The sequence below is a fragment of the Oncorhynchus masou genome, chromosome 17 (assembly GCF_036934945.1).
Source record: "Oncorhynchus masou masou isolate Uvic2021 chromosome 17, UVic_Omas_1.1, whole genome shotgun sequence".
In the NCBI taxonomy this organism is placed as follows: domain Eukaryota; kingdom Metazoa; phylum Chordata; class Actinopteri; order Salmoniformes; family Salmonidae; genus Oncorhynchus; species Oncorhynchus masou.
In genome coordinates, this window is record NC_088228.1 from 11,308,534 (window position 1) to 11,318,903 (window position 10,370).

Sequence of the window (10,370 nt, forward strand, 5' to 3'; positions counted from 1 at the left end):
TATCTCTCTCGAACAGATAATGGATTACAATGTAACAACTCAAGCTCCTGTTTCTCTGCTTCATTATTCAAGAAGGTGAAGAGGTAAGATGGCCACCCCCTTTGTCCCAGTACCTGTCCCCATGGAACGGACCCCGACCTGGCCCAAGAGGACCCCCCCCCTGGGAATTATCTCTAGCTCTGGCTTTTCACCGCCTGGAAAGTCCCCCTGGGTGAAGGCCACTGGGTCCTGGGGGGCTACGGTAGCCTGTCCGAGCCTCCCCCAGGCGTGTTCCAGCCCCGAGGGGTACAGGACATCCAGAGGAGGGGAGCAGGGGTCGGTCCAGGAGGATGGTACTCCAGGGGACAGTTGGGAGAGGCCCCTCACCCCTACCCTGCTGGGCTATGAGGTCATGGAGGAGAGGGCCAAGTTCACGGTAAGGAGTCACCCATATGATTAATTGATTGTAATTCTATGATCACACCTTATTTGATTACACAAATTAGTTGAAGCAGGTGGTACTTGGATGGGACAAAAAATCCTGCACACATAATGTCAGGGAACTTGGTTTAAAAGTTCCATCCATGTTTCAAGTTTCCATCAGTTATTAAATGGTAGTTACTGTAGTATGCAGCATTTTGTTTTAAAGAGTTATAGCTTTGTCACTGTTGGAGGCACATTTAATAATCAACATCCCATCTGGTTGAATTCCATATGATTTTGTGACTGCCTCTATCATGTGTGCTCTCATTCATGGAAAAGGCTGAACTAATAGTGTGTGTGTGTGTGTGTGTGTGAGATGAGCATCTGTTGTTAAATGACAAGAGATAGACAACCAGTCACAAGGAAGTGACTCTGTGGAGTGTGATTCAGTTAGGTAGTGTAGCTGTATTTTATTCTTACAACCACAATCTCCTTTTAGAAAGATTGATGCTGCTTTGTAATTTCTATCTTCCTTTTCATATATATATATATTTTTTAAATGGCATCAGATACTGTGTTTTTGTGTGTAGTTGGCTGGGTTTTATAACACACTCACTAAAGTAGTATGCAAAGATTAGTGGTGCTGAGAGATACAATAAGTGTCTGATAAGAGTATACCTTTAACAGAACTGAACAAACATTGTGTTATGACTGTGGTTACTTACATCCATGTCTTTGTGTGTATACAGCAGAGTTGCCAAAGTGGTTTTCGGCCCCCCACGTTTTCTATTAAATGTTTTTTGTTTGTCCTTCTGTACATTTTTTAATGTTGGACATAAAAGACTGTAAAAACACCAGGAAATCATCTCTAAGTAATTTCAGATATGTGTTCCCAAGTATTCCCACACATAATAGGGAGACACGCCATCATATACAAATGGAAGCAAGGTTTGAAATGATGATGTTTTAGTCAAACATTACATCTGTTTGGGCTTCTTGCGCTCAATTTTCAGTCTACAAATGATTTGTAAATATGTTCCTGCCCCCGACCATCCGCTCAAGAAAAAATAGTTCCGTCGCTATTGATGATCCCTGGCATAAAGTATATGATACAAAAATAACATGGTCTATTTTTCACTGCAGGTGTATAAAATCTTGGTGAGAAGGAATGAGGAAGAGAACTGGGTGATCTTCAGAAGGTACACAGACTTCGCCAGACTCAACGATAAGGTGAGCTTCTGCAGCAGACACCAGGGCTCAATTCTGAGTAGTCCCTTCCATTGGATGAACTGGCCATTCTATTTCTATCAAGTCCAATTGTATTTTGTCACATCCGCCGAATACAACAGGTGTAGTAGACCTTACAGTGAAATGCTTACTTACAACCCTTAACCAACAATGCAGTTTTAAGAAAAAAAAAGAAAAAAAGTAAGAGATCAGAAATAATTGAAGAGCAGCAGTAAATAACAATAGAGGGGCTATATACAGGGGGTACCGGTACTTAGTCTATGTGCGGGGACCTTTTGAGGATCTGAGGACCCATGCCAAATCTTTTTAGTCTCCTGAGGGGTAATAGGTTTTGTCGAGCCCTCTTCACGACTGTCTTGGTGTGCTTGGACCATGAAAGTTTGTTGGTGATGTGACACCAAGGAACTTGAAGTTCTCAACCTGCTCCACTACTGCCCCGTTGATGAGAATGGGTGCGTGCTCGGTTCTCCTTTTCCTGTTGTCCACAATCATCTCCTTTGTCTTGATCACGTTGAGGGAGAGATTGTTGTACTGGCACCACACGGTCTGGTCACTGACCTCCGGCTGTTTCATCGTTGTCGGTGATCAGGCGTACCACTGTTGTGTCACCGACAAACTTAATGATGGTGTTGGAGTCGTGCCTGGCCGTGCAGTCATGCGTGAACAGGGAGTACAGGAGGGGACTGAGCACGCACCCCTGAGGGGACCCCGTAATGGGATCAGCATGGCAGATATGTTGTTACCTACCCTTACCATCTAGGGACAGCCTGTCAGGATGTCCAGGATTCAATAGTGAATTTGAGATTGGGGTCAATGTCATTGAGTAGTGCCATAAAATCTGACAGCTCAGTTCAGTTCCTTCCGATATGCAAAAAATGTAGTCAATATATCAATACCACTTCAGGACTTTATTCAAAAATGGATTTTCATCTTCATTATTAACAAAACGTTCTTCAAAAAGTCCCACATAAAGGTTTGCAAAACTCGGAGCGAATGTGGAGCCCATCGATGTTCCATTCGTCTGGAGGTAGTATTCATCATTAAACCTGAAATAGTTATACTTCAAAACATATTCTGCCAGCTCTCGAATGAAGTTTGTTGGATATTCACTAGTATCTCTGTCTCCCAAATAGTGTGCTAGTGCTGACAGCCCCCCCCCCCCCCATGGGGAATGCTGGTATATACACTCTCGACATCTAATGTGACCAGAATTCTGGTAAATTAGTATTGCAGCTGGAAACGGCAGATTTGTTTTCAATGGAAGATGGCATCATCTGTGATCTGTTGGGGCTGTATGCAAATTGGAGTGGGTCTTGGGTTTCTGGGATAATGGTGTTGATGTGAGCCATGACCAGCCTTTCAACGCATTTTATGGCTACAGACGTGAGTGCTACTGGTCGGTAGTCATTTAGGCAGGTTAACTTAGTGTTCTTTGGCACAGGGACTATGGTGGTCTGCTTGAAACATGTTGGTATTACAGACTCGGACAGGAAGAGGTTGAAAATGTCAGTGAAGACACTTGCCAGTTGGTCAGCGCATACATGGAGTACACGTCCTGGTAATCCGTCTGACCCTGCGGCCTTGTGAATGTTGACCTGTTTAAAGGTCTCACTCACATCGGCAGCGGAGAGCGTGATCACACATTTGTCCGGGAACAGCTAATGCTCTCATGCATGTTTCAGTGTTACTTGCCTTGAAGCAAGCATGGAAGTATTTTAGCTTGTCTGGTAGGCTTGTGTCACTGGCCCGTTCTCGGCTGTGCTTCCCTTTGTAGTCTGTAATAGTTTGCAAGCCCTGCCACATTCGATCTGAGTCCTGTATTGATGCTTTTCCTGTTTGATGGTTCGTCTCAGGGCATAGCAGGATTTCTTATAAGCTTCCGGGTTAGAGTCCTGCTCCTTGAAAGTGGCAGCTCTACCTTTTAGCTCAGTGCAAATGTTGCCTGTAACCCATGTCTTCTGGTTGAAGTATGTCCGTACAGTCACTGTGGGGACGACTTTGTCGATGCACTTATTGATGAAGCCAGTGACTGATGTGGTGTCCTCCTCAATGCCATCAGAAGAATCCCGGAACATATTCCAGTCTGTGCTCGGAAAACAGTCCAGCATCTGCTTCATCTGACCACTTTTTTTTAGACAGAGTCACTGCTGCTTCCTGATTTAATGCTTGGAAGCAGGAATCAGGAGGATAGAATTATGGTCAAATTTGCCAAATGGATGGAGATGGCGTGCTTTGTATTTGTCTCTGCGTGTGGCTCCCTGTGACTCATTTAATTGTGCCAAATCAAGGGCCAAATTGGTGAGATCATACGAGGAGATCAATAAAATCAACTTGACACCCTCCAACTTGAGGGAACAATTAATGTGAATAAAATATTGAACTGCTCTCTCTCTGTGTTTTTCTCTCAGCTAAAGGAGTTATTTCCCAGGTTCAGACTAGCCCTTCCACCCAAGCGCTGGTTCAAGGATAACTACGACATGGAGTTTCTGGAGGAGAGACAGTTAGGCCTACAAGCCTTCCTACAGAACCTCATAGCACACAGAGATCTCACCAACAGGTGCTTTTCAGAATTTCCCCTTCACCTTTATTTTATCTAGGGTTGATGTCTCACATGTCGTTTTCAAGAGAAATCAAGAGTGTGTCTTTTTGTGTGTGCGTGTGTGTTTGGTACTACTCTTGAGTGTATCTGCAGTGAGTGCACATATCGTAATCATATTGGAGGATGTCCATGTCGTCTTTCTGACCTTTGACCTTTCCCCCACAGTGAAGCGGTCAGACAGTTCCTTTGTCTGGATGACCCGCCAGGCCCCTTTGACAGCCTGGAGGAGAGCAGGGTGAGCTGTCTCTACAGTACTTTTTATTATCATTAACCTTTTAATAATCTAGGTTAGTCTCATTGAGAACACATGTATTTTGCTAGAGAGATGTCATCAAGATAGTAGACCTACCAAATACTTAGCTGGCTCCATGCTATGGTCTCGGAATGTCAATTGTGAATAATTTAACAATTGTGTGGCAAGCAGCATACTTCAAACAACTGAGCCAAATAGAACTAGGGTTGTGTTCAGTAGGGCATATGACAGGAAATGTTATTAACATTAAACAAAAATGAGCTTTTCTTATTGGACAAGTCTAGGTAGTTCCTCTCTGTTTTATTCAGTTTTCTTCCATTTGGTGCCTCATGAACATAATCCAGGTTCGGTTTATTGTGGCAATCTTGCTGACAGGCTTTCTGTGAGACGCTGGAGGAGACCAACCACCGTCTACAGAGGGACCTGTCGGAGAAACAGCGAGAGATTGACTCTTTGAAAACAGCCCTGGATGAGAGACAGACCCACATTGGGCTCCTGGAGAAGAGAGTGAAGTGAGGATTTGTTCTTTCTCAGTGTCTGAAGACCTTGAAATCAGGCGATTGTGTGTTTGTGTGTCTGAAAAGGGTCCTGAGTTCTCGTGGAAATTGCTCCCCATCTCCCACATGATCTGACCACACGATCCAGTCGTGTGTGTGTGTGTCCTGTCTGTGGGCTTTTTGATGTATGTATTGTGTATGTGTTAGTACAGTATGTGTGTTAACATGGTGTCCCTCTGTCTCAGTGGTAAGTTCCCCAGCCCAGAGGGCCTTACTCCGGAGAGCAGCAGACTATCAGCCCTAGGCAGTGAGAACAGCTCTGACACAGACACTGCCGCAGACAGACACAGAGACACAGATGGAGAGGCGGACATAGACACAGACATGGGATCATCCACTGCATTGGAGGCTGACCAAGAGACATGTCCTGAAAGAAGAAGGTACCTCGTTGACATCTCGTGTCTTTAGACACACAACCATCTCTCCTGTCCACAGAACTACTTGTGCCAACCTGAGCTAGATGTTATACAGGTTATCTGACCTGTAAATAATCTTAAACTCCAATTAACAGACCCATATGATGTACAGATCACTGTTTACCTCCTCTCATGGAGACATAATAGGATATTTCATCAATGTCTCTGTGCTTCGTGATGTAACAGATGTTTCATTTGACCTCTGACCTTTTACCTACTCTCTGTCAATCCAGCTCAGAAATCCAAGGGCCACTCAAGGGTCATGGGGCCTACTGGTCATCTGCGGCCATGGCTTGTTCACCAGACGCTTTTATAAATTCAACAACTCCGTAGAATGACGTGGAACTCTGCATTTGATTCTGACCTGGGACCTGGAAAAGTATATGATTCCGAGATGGACTGATGATGAGCTACGAGTGTATAGACTTCATGTACAGATTCTTGCTTGTAGTGACTGTGTTAATGGGTGATTGACGTTTTCATATAAGGTCTGTGTGTGTGTGTGTGAGGGGGGGGGGTTCTGTGTGTCTAAGGATTCTAGAAATATACTGTATATGAGTATTGATTTCCAACACTTGTTCTGCTCTTATCTAATGCCTTGGTTGTGTAATAATCAAGTGACGATATACTGCCATTTGTGTCTAACTGCCTTACATCAATCTCTTTTCTACAAAGCTAAGTACTCTAGTACTGTACTCAGGTTCTCCTCCCTGCGAAAAGCAATAAACTTGATTGATCTTAAAACGCTTTATGTTCTGTCATTGAGTCACACACAACACAAACCCTTTACTTCAAGAGACATTAACCCCAAAATCAAGGAACAAATGTAGTTCCACAGTTTCTTTTCTCCTGGCTTCACCAGCCAATTGATCATCCTCTTCTACCTAAGATTTAGATTTGATTTTGAGAAGGTGCTGGTAGGCAAGTAGAAATAATAAAGACCCCTGTTTCACCACAAGGTGGTGCTGTTAACACGTCCAGTCAACCCTAGGCTGAAGTGTCAGGAACTTAACGTTCACTTCCCACCACTCATAAATGGAATCATTTGAGCTCTGAGTAAAACTCTTGGAAGAGAACAGGAACAATTTGACACAGAAATATCTAACACAGGAAAAACTTTGAGAGCACTGGGCCTTAGATGTAGGACATTTTGAGGGAAGAAAACAGAAACCGCTCTGTCACAAACACTACTAGATGTTTTATTGTCACATACAGATAGGTGCAGTGAAATGTGTTGTTTTACAGCACCCCTGGAGCAAATTTAGATTAAGTGCCTTGCTCAAGGGCACATAGACAGATTTTTCATCTTGTCGGCCCAGGTATTCAAACCAGTGAACCTTTGGTTACTGGGCTAACCATTAGGCTACCTGTTACCCTTGGCCTAATAGCGGATACTGACATAATAGCCCTCAGGAATATTGGGCCTCTCATTTATCGCCCCCCCCACACACACACACTTGCATGCCGAATACGCCACAAACAGTATGAAGAACATATTCACGGCCAAATCCACAGGGCTTATTTTTAGGTAATAAAAAGGGTCAATTTAAATCAGTCACTTAAATGAGGTGAAGTACATTATAATGGACAAAACCGCCTGTTAGTATTTCCATTTTCATATTATTTTCCAAATATCATTCCATCTTACAGATACCTAAAGCTTCCAGCTCCATGTGCTTCCCATGCAGTCACAGCATGGGTTTAAGAACAGGAAACACTACTTTGAGAGTACAAATGCAATGGGGATATATATATTTCACCACCGGGTGCCAAGAGGAATCACTCCCAAGATGTGCACTTGTGATAAAAAGTACAAAGATTTGACACGGTTAGACATTTTTAAGCAGAATGCAGTTGAACTCCTTTCCTGCTGTTTCGACTAAAAAAGATACACAATGTCCTGGATATACAGATGTAGGATCTTAATTTGAGCCACTTCACTACAGCAGGAAAATAATCCTGCAGCAACAGGAAGTGTGAATTATTATGTGGATTGTAATTAATGGACTTTTTCTATTGGTTGATATATTTTTCAAATCTGAAATGTTAAAGTGGAAATTACAAATCTCCTCAGCTTTTTTAAACCTCAAATACAAGACATGTTTTACATTTTCTGCATTGCAGGAAGGTTCTCCCACAACAGGGTTATTAAATTAAGATCCTACATCTGTAAATTATGTTCTTCCCCTTCCCCATGCTTTCCGGCCCTATACTTTACACTACACATGGCTGAAGATCAGATTCCTGATTGTCAGATTTGTGTTCGGTTTTGTATGTGAGGACTGAGAGGAGGCCATGGAGGATAAATGTTGGGCAATAGCTACCGTGCCCTCAGAAAGCATTCATACCCCTAGACTTATTCCACATTTTGTTGTGTTACAGCCTGAATTTAAAACTGATTAAATAAATATTTTTCTCTCACCCAGCTACACACAATACTCCATCATGACGAAGTGAAAACATGTTTTTAGAAATGTTTGCACAGTTATTGAAAATTAAATACAGAAATATTTAATTTCCATAAGTATTCACACCCCTGAGTCAATACTTTGTAGAAGCACCTTTGGCAGTGATTACAGCTGTTAGTCTTTCTGGGCAAGTCTCTAAGAGCTTTTCACACCTGGATTGTGCAACATTGGCCCATTATTCTTGTCAAAATTCTTCAAGCTCTGTTAAATTGGTTGTTGATCATTGCTAGACAACCATTTTCCACTCTTGCCATTGATTTTCAAAAAAACGTAAGTAAAAACTGTAACTCGGCCACTCAGGAACATTCCGTCTTTGGTAAGACCTTTCAGTTTGGCCAGGCGGCCAGCTCTAGTTCTTCCATTTAAGATGTTTTTCTGAACTGACTTGCCTAGTCAAATAAAGGTTGTTTCTGCTTTGTCAATATGGGGTATTGTGTGAAAATTGATCAGGAAAAAACAATAATTTAATCCATTTTTAGAAAAGGTTGTAATGTAACAAAATGTGGAAAAAGTCAAGGGGTCTGAATACTTTCCGAATGCAATGTATATACAAAAGTATGAGGACACTCCTTTAGTGGATTTGACTATTTCCGACCACACCCGTTGCTGACAGATGTATAAAACTGAGCACATAGCCATGCAATCTCCATACACAAACATTGACAGTAGAATGGACTTACTAACGAGCTCAGTGACTTTCAACGTGGCACCATCATAGGATGCCGCCTTTCCAACAAGTTAGATCGTCAAATTTCTGCCAAGCTAAAGCTGCCCTGGTCAACTGTAAGCTATGTTATTGTGAAGTGGAAACGTCTAGGAGCAACAACGGCTCAACCGCGAAGTGGTAGGCCACACAAGCTCATAGAACGGGATAGCCGAGTGCTGAAGTGAGTAGCGTATAAAAAGCATCTCTGGAAGCAACGTCAGCACAAGAACGGTTTGAAATGGTTTTCCATGGCCGATGGCAAACAGCACCACAGAAGCGTCGGCTGGAGTGGTGTAAAGCTCGCCTCCATTGGACTCCATTGGAGTAGTGGAAACGCGTTCTCCGGAGTGATGAATCATGCTTCCCCATCTGGCAGTCCGATGGATGAATCTGGGTTTGGCAGAAGCCAGGAAAACACTACCTGCCCCAATGCGTAGTGCCAACTGGATAGTTTGGTGGAGGAGGAATAATGATCTGGGGATGTTTTTCATGGTTCGGACCCCTTATTTCCAGTGAAGGAAATTCTTAATGCTACAGCATACAATGACATTCTAGACGATTCTGTGCTTCCAACTGTGGAAACAGTTTGGCGAAGGCCCTTTCCTGTTTCAGCATGACAATGGCCCCGTGCACAAAGCGAGGTCCATACAGAAATGGTTTGTCGAGATCGGTGTGGAAAAACTTGACTGGTCTGCACAGAGCCCTGACCTCAACCCCATCGAACACCTGGGATGAATTGGAATGCAAACTATGAACCAGGCCTAATCACCCAACATCAGTGCCTGACCTCACTAATGCTTTTGTGGTTGAATGGAAGCATGACCCCGCAGCAATGTTCCAACATCTAGTAGAAAGACTTCCCAGAAGAGTGGAGGCTGTTACAGCAGCAAAGGGGGCATCAACTCCATATTAATGCTCATGATTTTAGAATGAGATGTTCGACGAGCAGGTGTCCACATACCTTTGTTCATGCAGTTTAATCATAACAGGCATGGTAGGTTAAATTGTAAGATTCTCCAAACTTCTATAGCAGGGACCATCAACTAGATTCAGCCACGGACAATTTTTTCTTGAGCGGATGGTCAGGGGGCAGGAACATAATTACAAATCATTTGTAGACTGAAAACTGAGCGTAAGAAGCCCAAACAGACATGTTTGACTAAAATATAATCATTTCAAACATTGCTTCCATTTGTATACGATCACATGTGTATTATTTGTCCAACCACGACAAAACAAACAAACAAACAAATAAAACCACCCGCGGGCCAAATTCATCCCGCGTGGGCCGCCGTTGGGGTACCCTGGTCTATGGTTTTTATTCTAACACCCATTAACAACAGGAGGTCCCGTGAAAAACATGGGCCCGCCTATAGAAATCAAATTCCAGTCCAACTGATTTGTTCTGGCGCCGGCCCTGCAGGGCAGTTATGGTTGGCTGTCGACTCTGAGCTCAAGAACATCTGGACTGAGGGGGAAATTCAGATAAAAATGTAATTCCTACCGTTTTCAGTTTTTTTATATACATTGGCCGCCTTTTGCGGAGCTTTTGAACCTTATTTTAAAGCCTTTGAAAAACTCACTTCTGAAAGCCCAGTGTAGAAATAACGTTATGTGCAACGATTGAATTACAGTCTGATTCTTGTCCTATGAACTAAGATGTGGGTCTTTTATAACCTGCACAAGTAACCCAGCAAGCAAAATATTGCACATGATGTCTT

The 10,370-nt window shown here is 43.1% G+C and overlaps 1 protein-coding gene across 4 annotated transcripts in view; it reads left to right on the forward strand.

Moving 5' to 3' along the window:
• Nucleotides 1-6,219, forward strand: part of LOC135558450 (sorting nexin-16-like) — a 9,430-nt gene extending 3,211 nt beyond the window's left edge. For 2 of the 4 annotated variants that reach the window (XM_064992256.1, XM_064992257.1), the window contains exons 3-9: nucleotides 73-415; nucleotides 1,546-1,632; nucleotides 4,059-4,207; nucleotides 4,415-4,484; nucleotides 4,878-5,014; nucleotides 5,245-5,439; nucleotides 5,709-6,219. In XM_064992256.1, the coding sequence (XP_064848328.1) occupies nucleotides 89-415; nucleotides 1,546-1,632; nucleotides 4,059-4,207; nucleotides 4,415-4,484; nucleotides 4,878-5,014; nucleotides 5,245-5,439; nucleotides 5,709-5,808 (1,065 nt within the window). In that variant the 5' untranslated portion in view covers nucleotides 73-88 and the 3' untranslated portion in view covers nucleotides 5,809-6,219. Of the gene's footprint in view, nucleotides 1-44; nucleotides 416-1,545; nucleotides 1,633-4,058; nucleotides 4,208-4,414; nucleotides 4,485-4,877; nucleotides 5,015-5,244; nucleotides 5,440-5,708 lie in introns of all 4 variants that reach the window. The other 2 variants (XM_064992258.1, XM_064992259.1) reach the window with 2 other exon arrangements.
• Nucleotides 6,220-10,370: the final 4,151 nt, after the last annotated feature.